This window comes from Opisthocomus hoazin, chromosome 22 (genome assembly GCF_030867145.1).
Source record: "Opisthocomus hoazin isolate bOpiHoa1 chromosome 22, bOpiHoa1.hap1, whole genome shotgun sequence".
Classification (NCBI taxonomy): Eukaryota; Metazoa; Chordata; class Aves; order Opisthocomiformes; family Opisthocomidae; genus Opisthocomus; species Opisthocomus hoazin.
The window spans coordinates 3,478,259-3,497,610 of record NC_134435.1 but is presented as its reverse complement, the minus strand read 5'-3'; the positions used below and the strand labels follow the sequence as shown (position 1 = coordinate 3,497,610).

General features: G+C 57.0%; 1 protein-coding gene across 2 annotated transcripts in view; it reads right to left on the bottom strand.

Moving 5' to 3' along the window:
* The window catches only part of JADE2 (jade family PHD finger 2), an 82,243-nt gene that overhangs the window by 14,039 nt on the left and 48,852 nt on the right, over window positions 1-19,352 (bottom strand). For both annotated transcript variants that reach the window (XM_075441591.1, XM_075441592.1), the window contains exons 6-9: window positions 13,642-13,853; window positions 9,076-9,243; window positions 8,455-8,571; window positions 854-1,315 (exon numbers count right to left, since the gene is read on the bottom strand). In XM_075441591.1, the coding sequence (XP_075297706.1) occupies window positions 854-1,315; window positions 8,455-8,571; window positions 9,076-9,243; window positions 13,642-13,853 (959 nt within the window). The remainder of the gene's footprint in view (window positions 1-853; window positions 1,316-8,454; window positions 8,572-9,075; window positions 9,244-13,641; window positions 13,854-19,352) is intronic.

Below are 19,352 nucleotides of genomic sequence, written 5' to 3'. Positions count from 1 at the left end.
TACACAGGAGAAGGCTCTCCAGGCTCCGAGACCCAGCTGGGGAACTGCAGTGAGGGACCAGGACAGGCTGGTCCAGAGCTGAGACCTGGCCTGGACACGAACATAGTGCTCAGCTGCACCGCCTTCCCCCCCAAGGGTTAAATGACGTTGCAGACCCACAGCAGCCTGGGGAGGGGGCTCAGGGGTACGCAGGGGCAGCATCACCCCCACCCTCACCTCCCAGGGACCAGCACGTCCCCCGCAGCACCCCCAGCCCCCTGCTCAGGGCACCTCGGCATCACCTCCACCGGCCCTTGTGTGCCAGGCTCAGCACCCCTGTCCTGCCCGTCCCCGTCCCATGTCCATGTCCCCCCCGAGGAGCCGACCCGCTTTCGGCCGCAGCAGGGCAGGGAGCGCCCGGTCCCGCTGGCCCCGCAGCCCGTTCCTGCCATTCACCCGTCTCCGATGGTCAATGTCGGGGAATAACGAAGTGTTCCCGTGCCTTGCTGCTGGGAAGCATCTGAAGGGTGGCACAGGACAATTTTATGCTGTGATACTATCAAAAGCTCAGCGGAGCAGCATCATCTGCCTCCCTCCCACCCGGCTCTGCCGAGGCCCCTCTCCCCACAGACATTTCTCTTTTGAACCCCCAGCTGAGACCACCACTGACTTCTTTCATCAGTATCGGTTTTGGCAGTGATGATGCACGCACGCTGAGCACCGCTGGTCCTCCGAGTAATGCTCTAGATGAAGGGACACAACTGCTGGGGGAGTCGAACTGTGTGGGGCTTGTGCTGTCTACAGGCACCAGCACACCTGAAAGCAGCCCTGATGGAGCATATGGATACCCCGCTGAAGGAAAAGCTGTACTCACCCTCTCCAAGTCCTGCCTGAGGTGCATGAAGAGCTTTAAGCGTCGGTAGAGAACGTCCTGTTCTTGCTGGGCCAAGTTGTCCACCTCATCCGTTTTTGGTGTCAGCAGCGGTTTGTTGGAGTTTGCTTTCCTCTTCAGCTTCCAGTACTGGTAGACAAAATCCACAAGCGATTCGCTTAAGTCAAGGTTCTCCGCCACCTCCGAAGGTTTCACGAGTTCATAGAAGTCCTCCTCCAGCTGCTGGAGCTTCTGCTTCCGCAGCGTGACCTTCTCCAAGTCCAGCTGGGCTTGGTCAGGCTCTGTCCGTGCCTCCTCGGGCAACTTGGTGGCACCGGTGCTGTGCTCCAGGCAGAAAGACTTGAACTTCACTTCGTCATTGTCTGCTAGAATAGTCCGCATGTCGAGGTTGTGGTCGAAGGCGCAGGTGACGTGGAACGCGGTGACGCAGGCGGGCATGGAGCACTGCGGGGAGAAGGACAGGGCTTACAGCCAGGGCAAAGCACCATCGGCGGGGGGAATGCTCACCGGCTGGACCACAAGGCTCGAGTCTTAGCTTACTACAAAAACAGTGACACCCATCTGAGTGACAACACCTACCACGAAGTGATGGATGCTCCACTACAGGTACTCCTCATGGGGAACACCTGTATGGCACAAGTTGCACACACCCATGAGTCAGACACCATCAACCCAAGCAGAAGAAACCCAAGGTTCACCAGATATCTGCAAGCACCTACCCACCTTACCTGCTTCAATCCTTCTCTGCGACAAGCCCTGCTCAGCTTTCACCTACCATAAACTAGCTATGGTAGGAGCTCCCAACGGTTTGTCCACCAAGACGTGTTGACAGCCACAGACAACCGCGCGGGCCAGCGGGACGCTCAAAGACCGTCAATGGATTTCTCCTGCTGGAGGAATTTTAATCTGTATTTCACCCTTGAACCACTCCACTCTGCTACGGCGTCTAAAGCCAGGACGCCAGTTTTGTTGAAAGCACACAGAACACGTCAAGGTTTACGAGTGAGCGTGCTATCTCAGAAGCAGCCAGCGCTCCCAGAGCACGATGCCCTTCTCCTCTGAAAATTACACAGCCTCTAATTAGCTCCATAAAAAAAGAAAAAAAAAAGGCAACTCAGCATATACAGAGCGAAACATCACGAAATGGGCTTTTTAGATCTAGTACAGTGGCTAGATTGCTGCCATACGTGCACCAGGTTCATTTTTTAACAATTTGCCTAACTTGTCTCATCCTTCAATCACCTGGGATCCCACAGGCAACAAACCACCGCCTGGTTTCCTACAGAGGAACCCACCCCTCAGCCAGTGCAGTGCCCGTGTCCACGTCAGCACCTTCTCCCCCTCTTCTCATTAACTGGTTATTAATGGCTCAGAGTGTCAGCTAATTATTCCAACCATAACCCGTAAGAAACCAGTCTCTTCCAGCTGCTAATGACCAGCTAAACTGCCATAATGAGACATTTTAAGTGGGCTATTCAGCATTTATAGAAGAATTGTTCTTGTGGGGGCTGAAGAAGCAGCTGTGGCCTGAAGGACCAGGTGGAGGCACGCGAGGTTTCCTCGATGTTGACCCCCAACCATTCGGGATGCTGCAGAGTTTTATTGGGGCTTTGCCACACTTTCATTCCCCCTCCCCGCCCCCCCCAGAAATATTCTGGTAATAGTTGAGGAACAGAAGTTTCACGGCTTTTCATCTTGGCCCATCAGCCCCGAATTCCTGCTCAGTCACCCAGCCCGTGAACTTTTGACATCGCTGCTTTTACATAATTTCCCTTGACTTTCTCTACTGGTGCTTATGAAAGCCAGAGACTCGCCCAGCTTCCAGGGCCAAGAAAAGCGCAGGCAAGCGGTGTCCAAGTCCTCCACTTCCAAGGCTCTCCAGGCCCTGCTCCAAAGCCTCCAACACCAGCGGGAAGAGCTGGATGCAGCCCCCGCTGTGGCCGAGCCCCGAGCTGTACCAGCACGGCTCCGGGCAGCGATGCTGGGCACCACCGCCTGCAGGCACCAAGTGCAAGCAGGTTATGAACTCCTACCCTCCGCTTACCCTGTTTAAATATCTCAATTTGGTCCTAATTTCAGCCTGAAATTGCTCAGGAAAATAGCTGATAAAAAATCAAATCAAAAAATGCAAAAATCCTCTGCTATGCTGCCGGCGCTTGCACAGAGCCTGGCGTGGTGTGGGACCGGTCCATGCATGGAGCCTGGCGTGGTGTGGGACCTGTCCATGCATGGAGCCTGGTGTGGTGTGGGACCTGTCCATGCATGGAGCCTGGCGTGGTGTGGGACCCATCCATGCATGGAGCCTGGCGTGGTGTGGGACCCATCCGTGTACAGAGCCTGGCGTGGTGTGGGAACCCATCCTTGCACGGAGCCTGGCGTGGTGTGGGACCTGTCCACACATGGAGCCTGGTGTGGTGTGGGACCCATCCGTGTACAGAGCCTGGCGTGGTGTGGGACCTGTCCACGCACGGAGCCTGGCGTGGTGTGGGACCCATCCATGCATGGAGCCTGGTGTGGTGTGGGACCTGTCCATGCATGGAGCCTGGCGTGGTGTGGGACCCATCCATGCATGGAGCCTGGCGTGGTGTGGGACCCATCCTTGCACGGAGCCTGGCGTGGTGTGGGACCTGTCCACACATGGAGCCTGGTGTGGTGTGGGACCCATCCGTGTACAGAGCCTGGCGTGGTGTGGGACCTGTCCATGCATGGAGCCTGGCGTGGTGTGGGACCCATCCGTGTATGGAGCCTGGTGTGGTGTGGGACCTGTCTCTGCTCCCCACGCCAGCCCAGGGCACCCACTGCCCACCGCTGCAGGGCACCCACTGCAGGGGTGGGCATTGGGTGCCCACCCTGCCCATCCCGTGGGACAAGCCCTGCCGCAGGCTCCCACCCAGCCCAAGCACCGGCTCCGCTCTCAAGCAGTTATTTTTGGCAATGCAGGAGGGACAGGGGGAGCCCAACCTGACCCGCAGCATCCAGATCTGTTCGGTGCAGGCTGCATCACACGCCGGCTCCCACCGTGCTGGCGCTGCTCCCGCAGCCCCGGAGCGAGCACCGCCACGAGCAGGAGACGCGACGCTGCCTGACGGAGCCACCCTTCCTCGCTTTAACGGCACTTTCAGGTTGGAGGCCTCTGCCAGCTGCAAGTTCCCGTGACTGAGCTTTCTTGTCTGGCAGCCAAGATGGTAACGGTACTGCGTGGAGCTACGGAGGTCCTGGGGTGCTCCTGATGTACTCCTGATGTACTCCTGAGGTACTCCTGCGGTACTCCATCCTGGCTGTTTTGTCGTAACAGATGGGGCTGCTTCGAACTCCAGCATCCTTCTGTGCTGTTACGCACGTAAACAGAGCCAGCGGACACCCAGAACCCGCTGTCGTCGATGAATTATGTGAGCTAAGGAAAGCCACGCAGCGATGTCCCCTTCCTCCCGTCTCTGTCACCAGTGCTAATAACGGCGTTAGCAAAACGGCTGTGGCTTCTGCGGGGACAACGTCCCGCTAGCAGCAGTGACCATCGCTCCACCTTAGGAATAAAGCAAACCCAGTGCCGCCCACCCTGGAGCTCTCCTCCGACAGATGGCAAGCAGCGCTCGTCACACACCGTGCCCAAAATGCAAATAGAAAATCATTAGGCAGCTCGGCTGACAGACAGGGCAACGAAGCCAGGTACCTGGTCGGGCACGGCTACCCAAGGACCTTGCACAAACTGGCAATAAAAACATATTGCTCCATCCCAGATGGGCGCTGGAATGACGCTGCTCTTGGCGGGAGGCAGGGATCTGCCACGCAGAATAAACCGGGCTCGAAAGAACAAGTCTCCTTCGTCACTGGTCGCGCTTCGTTATCGTACAGCACCTTTCATTCCAGGATTTCAGCATACTCCGCTCATCCAGGCAAATCCATTCCCAACCACCACTCGGAGAGAGGGTGAAAACTGCAGCAGAGATCAACGTGGGCTGTTCATCCGCCCTCAGTCCGCTCTTACTGGGAAGAAACAGAGGGATGATTTTATTTGCCAAGGAGCTCACCAGCTCGCAGTGGTGCTCCGCTGCAGCTTGGGGCCGGAGGGGAAGGAAGCGGCTCCTCCGACCGACCTGCCAGGGGAACTCAGGAAGGAAAAGTTAATCACCGGCGCTGAGCTCCGGCCAAGCCATCAGCCACGACACTTCTGCATCCTCACAAGAACGACCACGTGGTGCTTGGTGGCCACAGATGGTCTGGATCCTGGCAGCGCTTCTCATCTCTGCGTCGCAGCCATCGCCGGAGGATGCGGGGCTGGGGCAGGGGACGGCGTGGGGGCCACGCAGCACACGCACGCGGCTCTTCCCTCCATGTCAAGCCGTACGTTTTCAGGGCTGCAGGGACAACGGCGCTGGGAACCACCACACCAGTTATCCCAGTGGACGAGGACCAGTGGCACACGCAGCTCAAACAGCAGGCAGCAGCGGGCAGAGGAGCGATAAGGAACAAGTGAACGGTGGAGGACGCTTCCGAGGGCTTTTTCTTCAAAAAAAACCAGCAGGAGGCAAGCTGGCAGATGATGACACCAGAAGATCGTGCCCTTTGGAGCAGCCTGCCAGTAACTAACAGAGACCTGGCATTTGGCGCTGCGTTGAAGGGCCCTGGTGAGCTCTTCCAGCTGCTCTGAGCAGCGAGGAGGGAGTCGGTGAGGAGAGGATGGGTCCCAAGCAAGCGTGGTCGGGGCTTGGGCTGCGCTGGAGCCCAGCTCCTGGCACTCTCCTTTCCACCTCAGCAACGCAAATGAGAAAATTCCTACTGGATACTGAGCTCTCTTTGGCAGCTCCTGATGTCTGACCACAAGAACCACCATGAAGTCATGATGGGACTTAACGGGAGCCAGGGAAAGGGCTGCTTCCCTGCCCAGTGACCGGGAGCTCTGGCTGGACTCTCGCCACGCCGAAGCTACGCTGCACTCACAGCTCTGCACCAGAAAACAAGGGAAGTGATTACGTGCAAGCTGCAAGGTCAGAGGTGCGGAGCGGAGCGGGGAGCCCTTACTCAGGCTTCCCTGGGTTTGTTTCCCTGCTGGTGGTCCAATTTGGATGAGGAAAAACACCTCGATGCACACAGGTGCCTATGCAAAAACCCCTCCCGTTGGTCTCTGTAAATGTGGTCGAGGTGGGTGTCTTCTGCTCCTCCAGCCTGCCTGCCAGGTTTCACCCCCCGTTTCAGCAAAGCCCAGTTCCACGCAGCCACCTGGAAAACCCCCTCCTAGAAGCGAGACCCTTCCCTCCCCAGACCCCCCCCACCTCATCCCCGCTGCCAAGGACCAAAGCCCGGCGCTTTAACAGAGAACAACCTCCTCCTTTCAGAGCCGGGCCATAAACCCCGGGAGCTGACAGAGGTAGTTAGATTACACCTGTATAAACAGGCGCTCATCAAAAATACGCTCCATAAACACCAGCCCTCAAAACAGAGCTCTGTACCGCGGAGGAGTGCGGAGCGTGTTTATTTATCTGTGGGCAAACTGGCTGATTTACTCCATAAATCCTTAAATAAAGGCGCTGCCTGGGTTTTTTTTTATTTTTCCCTTCTCTCTTCCTTGGAGCAAAACCATCCCGAGCCTGCTACGGTGGCCTCGGCAAATGCCCCGGTGACAATCTTATGCAGACTTACGAACCATCAGCCGCCGGCACAGGAGACAATAAAGCTCCTGTTCCATCTCAGGTGACCTTTAATGCAAAGCCATTCGGTCCCAGGGACCTCACAGCTCCCGTGCCATGCCGGCGCTAAGAGGATGAAGCCTCGGAGAAGCGGAATTCTTTTTGATGCTGCCAGCCCTGTTTGCCTCCTTCCCTGCCCTTCCGTTCTTTGAAAGCAGTCGCTGTTCTGACACAGTATCTCCATCTGGCAGGGTGAATAAGCAGATCCACCCAGAGCCATCAAACAAGAAGTGACTCAACGCTAGAGATTTAAAGAAGTATTGTGAGATTTCATTTCAAGCTAAGGGGATTGCTTTTAAATAGCTCCCTTCGAGGTATTAAAGCCACAGCAGCGGCACAAACGCAGTGGAGCCTGCCGACCTCCTATTCCTATCGCCTTCCCGCAACCAGCCAGCCATTTCTGGTCCCCAACAGCCACTGCTGCCTACGGCGACCTCCGAGGTGCAGCTCCTGCTGCCGTACAGGAGCTGATCACTCAGGATTGGGTTGCATCCCAAACTTTCTCCCCATTTTTCAAAGCTTAATGGCTATTCCATCCCCCTCTGCACGCCAAGACTGCTTCCACGCCTGGTCTGCCAACGAAAGCAACACGCACCGGCACCGCAGAGCAGCAGACCGCAGAATCACAGAATGGTCAGGGTTGGAGGAAACCTCTGTGGGTCACCCAGCCCAACCCCCTGCCCAAGCAGGGTCACCCAGAGCAGGCTGCACAGCACCGCGTCCAGGCGGGGCTGGAATATCTCCAGAGAAGGAGACTCCACAGCCTCCCTGGGCAGCCTGGGCCAGGGCTCCGTCACCCTCAGAGGGAAGAAGTTCTTCCTCGTGTTCAGCTGGACCTTCCTCTGCTTCAGTTTGTGCCCGTTGCCCCTTGTCCTGTCGCTGGGCACCACTGAACAGAGTCTGGCCCCATCCTCCTGACCCCCACCCTGCAGATATTTAGAGGCATTTCTAAGGTCCCCTCTCAGCCTTCTCTTCTCCAGGCTGAACAAGCCCAGCTCCCTCAGCCTTTCCTCGTAGGAGAGATGCTCCAGTCCCCTCCTCATCCTCGTAGACCTCCGCTGGACTCTCCAGTAGCTCCTCATCTTTCTTGAACTGGGGAGCCCAGCACTGGATGCAGATCCCCCCTGCCCATCCCCAGCAACTGCCGGGTCGTTAAACCACCCGAGCAGGGGGAAGCAGGGGGAATCACTGGATGCACCGATGCTCCCCAGAGGCTCTCACGCCAAGCGTGCTGTGCTTTGGATGGGAGCTTCTGCTCTTTGCTCCCCAGGAAGACAGATCGTGGCCCGGGAAGCTCTGTCCCGCTTTTGTACTAGGAAAGCCCAGTGCGTGCTGCTTTCGGTCTGAAAAGCGAACGTCTCGCCCTCCTGCTGCGGGACAGGCAGGCAGTCAGACATCTGCAATGGTTTGCTTAGGTGTGGCAAAATATGGGAATGTAATATGCAGCAAATACTCTGTTTTCCAAGCCAGCAGGCTAGCGAGGGCTCCCTAATCCTGGGTTTCCTGACATGCCCCCGACAGAAAGGCTTCCCAGCCAGCCCCCGCCGGCTTGTGAAATACCTGGGCTGTGTCTCTCACGAGCACCTCGCTTTTCTGGCAGCTACGCCAAGCCTTTCTGCTGGAGGTTCCTGACTTCAAACCAAGGTCATTTGCAGTCCTGGTAATTAGCATCACTACAGCAACATCACTGTGCTATGCGAAGTTAATCTAGATTCCTAGCACTCAATACATTAAGTGACTGCAACAATATCTGATGATGCTCATGCTCCCTGTTGTTAGGTTTACTCCGAGCAGGAATAAACCTCGGCCAGATCATGCCTGCAACATCTTGAGACTCTCCAGTGGCTATTACAGGCACAACCCCAGAGGTCTGAGCTTCTTTGGCGCCGAGTTACGTACCTGAATACATGTACCAGTGCACTCCTTGCAGAGGCTGCAGGACAAAGCCCATCTGCTTGCTGGGATATGTGAGATCTTTGTAATGGGTTCCATTTTTTCAGGACATCCAATGCTAACCTGGTCACAAAATAGAAGAGAAGTTGTGAATGCTGGTTACCATCCCAAATCTCTCACAGGGGCATGTCTGTGGCAGTCTGAATGAGGGATGGATTTTTTATTTGTTATTTTTCAGGGTCACTCGTAATTTGGAAAAAAAAGCCCCACTCCCCCCCAAACCAGAAACAAATCTGGATGAAATGGGAAGAAAAATTAATGTCAGCGTTTCCTCTGAACTAGCTCCTCATCTGGATGTTGCTGTGTATCTCAGATGGGTACATGAAATCAGCTGTACCCTGCCCAGGCAGGTCCGGTGAATGCCCCCCACCTCTGTGTCCCCCCTTAACCGGGCGCCCCTTGGCTGCTAATTAAACACAGAGCCTGATGAGCGCCCGGCATCACGGCTCTGACCCCAGCACGCCTTGACGAGCCAAACTGGGCTGGCTATTCAGACCATTAATGAACGCCCTGGGAACCAGGTCGGCGCCCACCCGTGTGCCACGAGGCGGCCGGAGCATGTCTTACTTCAGGTATCCATAAGGCACAGCTAACGTGGACCCATTTCGTCCCGCTCCGGGTGGGCTTCAGCGCTCCCCCTCTCTTGGGGCACAGCAGACACTTGGGCTGGACGCCGAGGGCGCAGGTCCGGCACAGCCAGCTCCCGATGGGGACCTTCAGGATGCCGTAGCACGCCTGCGTGATGCGAGGGAGCACGGTTAGTCCCAGCAGCCCGGGCAGAGCATCCCCCCGCACCCCCTCCGCCGCTCACACCTTCTTCTCTGCTGCCAGCTTATCGCTGGGCACCCCGACAACAAACCACCGATGCAAAGCAGCTCCACAACCACAGGCTGCAAGGCTAAGTTCTTCCTTCCTTCCTTATTTTCACCCGGATACTCATGCTGGATTGACATATCCTGGGTTTTAATTAAAAACTAAGTATACAAAGGTGCTGTGTACCACGCCAAGCATCCGCCCGGCTCCGGGTCGGGGTGGAAAAGCAACTCGGCTCATCCCGCCACCGGGGTGGACATCTGCCCGCTCATCTCCTGCCCGGTTCCCAACGGCTGCCAGGCCCACGACGACTCGGAGGAGTAAGAAATGCCGGGCGGAGAAAGCCTCTGAGGTAGCCAAGGGCTGCAAAGCCACAACCCCACGATTGGGCAGGATGGCCACGCTGGTTACACAGCCCCCACCGCCGAAAGGGGAAGCCCAAAGATCTATGGAAAGGTAAAAAGGGGAAACCGACAGTCATGGATATAAATCAGAAGGGAGGAGCCAAAAAGGATGATAAATCCAAAGGATGGTCAATCTAAAGGAGGCACGGACAAGTCTACGGCCAAGAGAGCGAGAGCGGAAGGACTCGGGTCGCCCGCGGAGCTCCCCGACCTGCTGCCACAGCGCGGGATGCAGAGAAGCCGAAGTGCTTCATCAGTATTTCTCCTCCGTACTTGGGGAAGAGCCGAACGGTAAAGCCGTATCACTTCATGATGATGACAAAATACTTCCCACTTTGGCCGTAACTTATGGCTGCATTAAACAGCTACTACTGCAACTTGACAGTTTCTAAACCACCAGGTCCCGATAACTTGTGCTTAGAGAGTTTTCAGAGAGTGGCAGGGCTGGAGGTCGTACGGCGCCGAAGGTTTCTGAAAGCGCGGGGGACGCTCAAGCCCACGTCACTATTTTAAGCGAGGCGATGAAATTAATGCCAGACCCGGCTGCTCTGACGTCCCTCCGGCAGGCAAGCGGGCAGCACCGGTGAGCGTGTCAGGAGGACGGGGCCAGACTCTGTTCAGTGGTGCCCAGCGACAGGACAAGGGGCAACGGGCACAAACTGAAGCAGAGGAAGCTCCAGCTGAACCCGAGGAAGAACTTCTTCCCTCTGAGGGTGACAGAGCCCTGGCCCAGGCTGCCCAGGGAGGCTGTGGAGTCTCCTTCTCTGGAGATATTCCAGACCCGCCTGGCCGCGGTGCTGTGCAGCCTGCTCTGGGTGACCCTGCTTGGGCAGGGGGTTGGGCTGGGTGACCCACAGAGGGCCCTGCCAACCCCTGCCATGCTGGGATCCTGTGACCCCCAGCGCCGCTGGCTGCAAACTGAGCCCAGGCATTTCTCAACTCCAGTTCACCCCAGATAAGCACAGTTTCTCGTCCTGGTGCTGCAGGTCACTGTCACCGCGAGTGCCAGCGCTGCAGGTGGGGACAGAGGCACAGGGGACACGTGGAGATGCACAGGCTGGGGAAAAGCCTATCCTCAGTCTATACCAGCCCAGAACAGACTTCACAACGTGGCTTCAGGTTGCCCCAAAGCACAAACTGACTCCGATAGTGATTTCCAAGGGGAAAAAGCCACTCTGTGCACAGATTATTGGGACAATAAGGAATTAAGGGAGGTAAAACTATTGCTGCGAGTCTACACGGTTCGGAGAGACTTAACTGTGCGTTTCATAGTGCCTCCAAATCTGACAGATAAATCATTCCTGTAGCAGAGTTTTCTAAAACATCTGATTTAGTGCCAGACAAAGATCAGCCTGATACGTACCACCAGGAGAATAAACTGGCAGGCTGATCTCAAAACCCAGAGGAAAACAGGAATTACGACCAGGCGTGCATCTCTAGCAGAGTCTTGGCTCCCTGCTATTTATTCCTAGAGGTCCTAAAGCAGCTGAAGGTGCAATTCTGCTCCCGGGAGCAAACACCACGGGGCCTCTGTCCCGGACAAGCAGCGGCTCTGGAAACGAGGAGGGTTATCAGCTAAATAAACATCAGAGCAACGCTGAGCAGGAGCAGAGCAGCTATTTTTATCACTGTGCCTGTCACGGGCTCAACACCCCCGAGAAGGCGACGCCGAAGAAGCAGGGAGGATGCCGAGCCACAGCAGAGCTTGGTGTGGTCCATGTAACCGCGGGAGGGCTCGGCCGTGCCCCCGTGCCGGGGAATGGGAATTTGGGAATGACAGGACCACGGTGTGGTGGCTGGAAGCTGGAGATAGATCATTCCCACCATTGCTGAAGGGAAGCGCGACGTTGCCACCACAAAAGCGATGAACCACAACGATTTAGCAGTGGGGGGCAAGGCTCCTCCTCGCTCAACATTTTAAAATGAAGATTGGGGGTGTTTTCCAAAAGCCAGGCTTCACAGGAATTAATTAATAGCAAGCCTCACGGCTTGTGTTAGGCAGATGAGATCCCTTCCAGCACCACAACCCACCAAGACGTGGGTCTGAGCACCACCCTGTCCCTGCCCTTTCCTGCTGGGATGCAGGAGGATGAGGCATCGCTCCGGCCGTGTCCCACGGGCTCCCAGCTCCCCTCCACCGCCGCCCGAATACCCAAAGCCCGCGGCATCAGCACCCAGGTGCCCACAGGAAAGCGCCGTCCCCAGCAGGTTTCAGACGTGGCGTTGGCAAAGGCATGGGGTGGGCTAGATTAGAAACACGACGCCACGCAACACCCCGCGCTGGGGCTCTGGACTTTGTGGCTTAGGGTGTAAATCTGCAGGGTGGGTGTCAGGAGGATGGGGCCAAGCTCTTTTCAGTGGTGCCCAGTGACAGGACAAGGGGCAATGGGCACAAACTGAAGCAGAGGAAGCTCCAGCTGAACCCGAGGAAGAACTTCTTCCCTCTGAGGGTGACGGAGCCCTGGCCCAGGCTGCCCAGAGAGGCTGTGGAGTCTCCTTCTCTGGAGATATTCCAGCCCCGCCTGGACAAGGTCCTCTGCAGCCTGCTGTGGGTGACCCTGCTTCGGCAGGGGGTTGGGCTGGGTGACCCACAGAGGTCCCTTCCAAACCCCTACCATTCTGTGATTCTGTGAAATCGGGGCGCAGATTAAATCAGGGGCAGCTTACGGGCTGGCATCAGGCTTAGGGCTGGGCTCTGCCCCCAGCAAACAACAGAAAAATCTTTCATTTCTTTCAACAGCCCTGAAATCCAGCCCGCCGTGTCCCCTTCTGCAGCATCGCTGCTGGAAGAGGAGCCCACGGGGTGCCACAGCCCGCGGTGGGCACAGCCGGGGTCCGCCCGTCCCCACGGCCACCTCTCCCCCCACCCCCAGCCCACCGGCACCTGGCAGCTCACGGCCCGATGCTGCCACTTGGGCTTGTTCAAAAAAAACCCCCCACAAAAAAACACAACCCCTCAACGCCAACCCTGAATCGCCCTGGTGTTTGTGGGATCTGATTCACTGGCGGGAGCCACTCAGAACACCCACCTCCCGCAGCTATAGATATCTCCAGCGCTCTCCCACCTCCAGGAAGCGCTGACGGAAAAGCTGCCCAGGAGATGAGCCAGCGGCTCTCTTCCGAGGAGAAAAAACCCAAACCCTCCAGAGGGTGAAGCCCAGGAGCTGCCGTTGCCGTCCCAACCCCACATGGTGTTGTTTCCCCTCGAAAAACCTGCCTCGACCCACGTGGGACCCTGGGAGACCCTCACATGGTTGCCCTCTCCTTGCCAACCCTTCTCCAAGCGGAGGAGCCCACAGACCACCCCCCCGCAAGAGCCTGAAGCATTTGCATTCAATTCTAAAAATAAAATTATTTCCCTCTAGGCGGCAAAATAAGGTGAAATCCCACGCTCATACAGCAGGGAAGCTGGGACAGAAACCCTGCATGGAGCTGGGAGGTCCCACTGCCCCCAGTCCAACGCTGTGGAGGACGCTGGAGGTGGGTGCAAGCCCACCCCTCCGCAGAGCACAGGGCTGCAGACCTGCACCCCTCCCAGGTCACCCCTGGGTGCTCCAGGTCCCGCTGCAGTTTAACAGAGAAAGGTGGGGTGAAGAAAGAAGCAGCAGCACGTTGATGGGAGAGGAGGCATAAAATAAAATATCACAGAGAATAAGGAGAAGGGGGCAAAGCAAGCTTGCAGGAAGCGGTTTTCAGCCTCTGGTTCTGTATTTCTGTCGGCACTTGTGAAGGGTTGGGGGTAAAAAAAAGAAAGAAAAGCAAGTTTGCTGTCTGCCAGCCATCCAAGACCCCCCTGCTCTGCAGGAGACGCGCTGGGAACCCATCAGAAAAGCTGCACAGGGGTCTGAAGCTGCTGACGGAGAGGGGGACCCGGCGGGACGGGGGGAAGCCGGCGGGGGGCACAGGAGGGGCTCACCTGGTGCACGCAGACGTTGCACTTGTCGCAGAACACCATCTCGTTGCCGTCCTCTCCCTCCGGCGAGCGGCAGACGTCGCACACCACGTCCTCGTCGTACTCGATGCCCAAGCCCTCCTCCGTCTCGATGGCGATGTTCATGTTCTCGTAGCACGTGGTCTCCAGCTCCTCCAGCACTCGCTCCAGGGTGATCTCATCCAGCTCGGGCTTTTCTGCAAGGCAGAAGGCAGAGGAGGAGGCTGAGGCGGCTCCGGCGCGGGAGCCCGGCTGCCTTTGGGGAGCGTTTTGCGAAGGGCCGAGCGTTGAAACCGGTAACTCGAGAGGCGAACCCGCGGCGACGGTAGGAGCGGCGACTCGGAGAACGGCTGCTTCGAACTCGGGATGCCGTTTATGTTTCATAGACAGTAACAAAACATTGCTGCTGGCTGAGGGGAAAGGCGCCCATTCAGCTGCAGCAATGCGGATGATGAGCTGTGACAGTTTAAACGTTCCAGTTTCGCAAAGACGCTTTCCGCAGCGAGGGCTCAGACAAGCTTTGGCAACGCAAAGTCAACGCTTTAATTGTTAAGACTGAGAATGGACCCTTTTAAGACCAATTACATGAAATAGTAAAACTGAAGCCACAGGCTGAAATTGAGGACAAATACAGGTTTTTCTCCATGGTTGGGTTTAGTGGAATCAGCAGGTCAGACGCTGCTGAGTCGTGCTTTATCCCCCTCCATACCCGGATCTTTTTCAGCAAGCAGTGGCGGAAGGGCTTTCCCAGAGGTTTCTCCGGAGTGACAACCAGGAATACGAGGCCAACACCCGGGAGAAGCTCTTTCAGCGTGGCAGCCTCCGGCAGCGGGATGCCCAGCCACCGCTCTGGGGGGGACGCTGCTGCCGGAGCTGCTCCCCAGCGCTGCCTCTCACCCGTGTGCAGGGACCCCGGTGCCACAAACGCAACGCGAGGTCGTTCCAGGTGAGCAAAAAAAGAAGGAAAAAAAAAAAATCCCTCAGCAGCAGGAGTGTGGTTCTCTGCGAGGGGTAAGACGCAGAGTTAAGCCCCCACCGCGCTCCACCTCCCCGTCAGCACCATTTCATCACCGGAGGAGGAACGGAGATGAGCACAGAGATACCAGCAGGATGCAACGCAAAACATTTCAACTTTGCATTTCATTTGCCTGCATTATCTGTGACGATGGCCAGGACGCTGCAGAACAGCGGCAGCGGAGGAGCCTGACCCGTGCCACCCTGCACCTTTCTTGTTCCAAGGCAACGGGAGAAAATATCTTGTTTATGAGCGGAGAAAGGGGGGAAAAAAGGCTGGAGGAAGTACTAATATGATGCAGTTATTACTTACATGTTCAGTGAGAAATTTGCCATCCTGGGCATCTCTTGAGGCACAGCGTGATGTCCTTGGCCCGGAGGAGCTCTGGGGCTGGGGAGGGCCGGGGCACCGGGGTCCCGGGCAGCGTTCCTGCAGCTGGGGAGGAACAACCCCAGGCACCAGTACAGGCTGGGGAGGACCTGCTGGAGAGCAGCTCTGTGGAGAGGGACTGGGAGTGCTGGGGGACGACAGGGTGACCATGAGCCAGCAGTGTGCCCTGGGTGCCAAGAAGGCCAATGGCATCCTGGGGTGCATCAAGAGGAGTGTGGCCAGCAGGGCGAGGGAGGTTCTCCTTCCCCTCTGCTCTGCCCTGGTGAGGCCTCATCTGCAGTGCTGTGTCCAGTGCTGGGCTCCCCAGTTCAAGAAAGATGAGGAGCTACTGGAGAGAGTCCAGCGCAGGGCTACGAGGATGAGGAGGGGACTGGAGCATCTCTCCTATGAGGAAAGGCTGAGGGAGCTGGGCTTGTTCAGCCTGGAGAAGAGAAGGCTGAGAGGGGACCTTAGAAATGCCTCTAAATATCTGCAGGGTGGGGGTCAGGAGGATGGGGCCAGACTCTGTTCAGTGGTGCCCAGCGACAGGACAAGGGGCAACGGGCACAAACTGAAGCAGAGGAAGCTCCAGCTGAAGATGAGGAAGAACTTCTTCCCTCTGAGGGTGACGGAGCCCTGGCCCAGGCTGCCCAGTGAGGCTGTGGAGTCTCCTTCTCTGGAGATATTCCAGCCCCGCCTGGACGCGGTGCTGTGCAGCCTGCTCTGGGTGACCCTGCTTGGGCAGGGGGTTGGACTGGGTGACCCACAGAGGTCCCTGCCAACCCCGAACATGCTGGGATTCTGTGATTCTGTTCCCGGCCCCTCCGGCTGGGCGATGCCAGCAGGGACTGCACCTTCCCCCAACGGCCACGGACGGGCTGAAAAAACTCTGTCAAGGGGGAAAGCAACCCGTAGGCGAGCTCGGCAAGCAAACACACCATTGCCTGCCTCTTTAAGCTCTTCCCCAACGCTTTGCATTGGCAGAGTTTCCCTTGGCTTGACAAGTCTCTGCAGACACCCAGCCTGGCATTTCAGATGTCTATGTCGAGTCTGAGATACCATCTCAGACAGACAACACCGATCCCCATCGCAGCCCTTCCAAGCGCGCAGGCTGCTGTGCCGCAACACGCCGAGGAACCCGACAATACCTCTTTTGTTACGGAGCAGCCCCGGCGACGGGATCTCTGCCGAGGCTGCCCAGGGGCTGCTGGAGCTCAGCGCTGGGGAGCATCCTGCGCTGGCACGGCAACGCGGCGAGCTCCCAACGCCGGAGCCGGGACGGAGCCGCCGGCTTGCTCTTGGCATCGTGCTGGTCGGATGCAACAGGCCAGGGAGCTGGTTACAGCCAAAGCCAGAGCATTATTTTTGCCTTAATGGTGTCCCTTTAACACCACCCGAGCTGCACTTGCTCTATGGAGAGCCACAAGCCGTGACTTTATGGAAGCATTAAACAAGCCAGGAAGAATACACCCCTCTTGGTCAGTGTTTCAAGCCCGCATCCGTGACCATGACCCCAGGCACCGGAGTGTCAGCCTGGAGTCCCTCCCTTTCCCCCAGGCTCTGCTCTCTCTGCTCTTTCGGAAAGCAAAATGATCGTTAAGGCGTTGCGGGTGCTTTTCCCCCCGCGCTCCCGGTGCTGAGGGCAGAGGGCAGGCAGAGCCGGCAGCGCGAGGAAGGGAACGGAGGAAAGGGAGGGGGGGTTTTCCATAGGAATCACAGCCCTGACCTGCCCCAGGGTCGGGACATCGCCGGGATCGCCCCGGCATCACCCCTGTTCCTGTTTCACCTGGAGTGTTCAGACCCGGCTCCCACCCCACCTCCCGCATTTTTCACGCCAGCTTAACCCCGGGGAACAAGTCCCCGCCGATCCCAACGCGCTCGCGCCGGAGCCGCATCGGCACCCGCCGGGGTTTCCGTTCCAGCCCGCGTGCGATGGAGCTGTTCCACCATTCCATCAAAAAACCACGATCTCTCCCCCCGCCCCGCACGCGCTCTGACGCTCCGTTTAGATGTAATTACATCGGGGATCCGTTTGCCAAGCGCCGCTCAGAATACCCCGGAGCTTATTGAATTGACAAAAGCACTTGATGGGGATGAAGCGATTAATCGTTTACGGAACACTAAACAGCGGGGCCTGGGGGTGAAGCGCTTTTCCCGTTTGCGCTCCATTTATCTCCTTCGGCCTCACGAGCAGTTCGTGCTATCACCCTCCATTCATAAAATCGCCGTCTCTTCGGCTGCGCAAACCCGACCCGTGTCGATCGTGGCCAGCTAAACAGCAAAACCAAAGATACTCCACCAAAACACTCCTCGTGCACCCACACTAGTGACACCATCATCATCCCTGGGGAAGGAAGAGCCAAGACCCAGATACGGATCTGGGCTATGAGTAAATCCAGCCACAACCAGGGAGTAAAGTCACCCTCGAGCCCGCCACCAGGACCATGAACTCTACCTGCTGACCAAGAGAAAGGGATTTTTACCTGGTTAAGGTACGCCAAGGTCTTCTACGAAAATGAGGGAGAAAATGAAGCTTTGCTGAGCCTCCATAGAGAAGGGCAGCGTAGCTGCAAACTTCTCAATAGTTTCTGTCCAAAGGGACGTAGCTAGAAGTGAAATTTTAACCTCATGCCAGTAAAACCACCAGCGATCCAGAGCCACTAACTGAGGAGTAACAGGCTCCATGCCCCATCACCCCTCCCAGGAGCCCACCCGCACCCTCTCCCCATTAACACCGAGCATGTTAACAACGACTGGTGTTATGTGACACCCTCCACATCGCCCTGCGGTGGGAAGGACCGTCACCCAGGGAGCCCTGCTCCCACCTCATCCCCGCCGGGGAAGGGCTGTCCTCTCCGGCCCCGGAGCAGGGTCCGGGCAGGCAGCGCGTCCCCAAAGGACTCATCCCCCAGAGCGGCCAGGGGACTTTGCTTCGGAAACGGAGCCGGAGAATAGGTGCCAGACGATGCTGCACGGCAGGAGGTCTCCAGATCTGATTCAGGCAGGGAAAACGTGTAGGAACCCGGCCTTTCTTTGGAACTTTGCTCCCAGCAGAAAACTCTTCCCCGTATCTCTGCCGTCGGGGTCTGCCACGATCCCTGCAGCTCCGCAGCCACCAGCATCCCCGTTATCCCAGGCAGGGGGGTGCCGAGGCACCTGCCCCAATCCTCAGCTCCCCCAAACTCCAGAGTAACTGCCCATATCACAGCTGAAACACAGAATTTAAATATTTTTATCCCAAAAGAGCTGGCATTGCTGGGCTGGCACCGAAGCCTGGTCTGGGAGAACCACCGGGCACATTCCTTCACACAACGCCGCTCTCCGTTATAATCATTTTTGTAATATCGTAATTTATGTGGCATGAAGGAGCAATATTCTTCTGCTAAATGAAATCGTAGCTACTCCTTACCGTGGTGTGAGCCGACTCGCTGCGTGGGGAGAAGAAAAATTGCTGGAGAGCCACCTTTCACAAAACAGAGACCTATTTCTGGCTAAACCGTGCTCCACTAAAATCAATTTACTGAAACAATAAATCCTTTTACCCCGTGGAGGATACCTGGAGATAAAACAGCTCCTGCACAAACAGCCATCAGGACTGCAGGCTGTGCCATTAGCTGATTCACAAGCTGTAAACCTCGGAGTCTATTTTTCAGTAAAAATATATACAAACAAGCAAAATTACTGGGTTTTTTAAATTAAAAAAAAAGGGAAAGCACTCGTGAGGTGATGTAGGCTTGTCTCTCAGTACAGTTGAGGAACTGCTAGGGAAAGGACGCCAGCTCCCTGGTGGGACAGGGGTGTCCACACCCAGCACGGGGACCACGGGCTCCCGAGATCTCCGTCCAGCCCTCGGTCCCTCCAGCTCGCCCTGGGCCAGCCACTGCAAACCCGCCCGCTTCGCCTTCCGCCTCCGCAAAGCTCCGCTGGGGACCCTTCCCCGCTCCGAGGCCGGCAGAACGAAGGCAATCCGAAGACAAAAAGCACCAGCTGGATGCCAAAACTGAGTTTCAGCAGAAGGATGCTTCGGAGAAGCACAATTCGCCTCTGAGTAAGGCCGGGAGCTGAGCACCCACGTGCTCAAGGCACCCATGGGGACACCAGCCCCTGGGCATCCCGGGTCCTGCCCCAAGCATCCTCTGCAGAGGCGAGGGGACGACGGACGACCACCCGAACACCACAGCAGACCGTCTGGGACCCCCAGCCGCCTCCAGCCCATCACCCAACGCTTGGGAGAGGCAGCAATCATCCCTTACTCTTTAATCAAGTTATTTAGGAGCAGACCCTTCACGTAAAGCACGACCAGCAAAACACA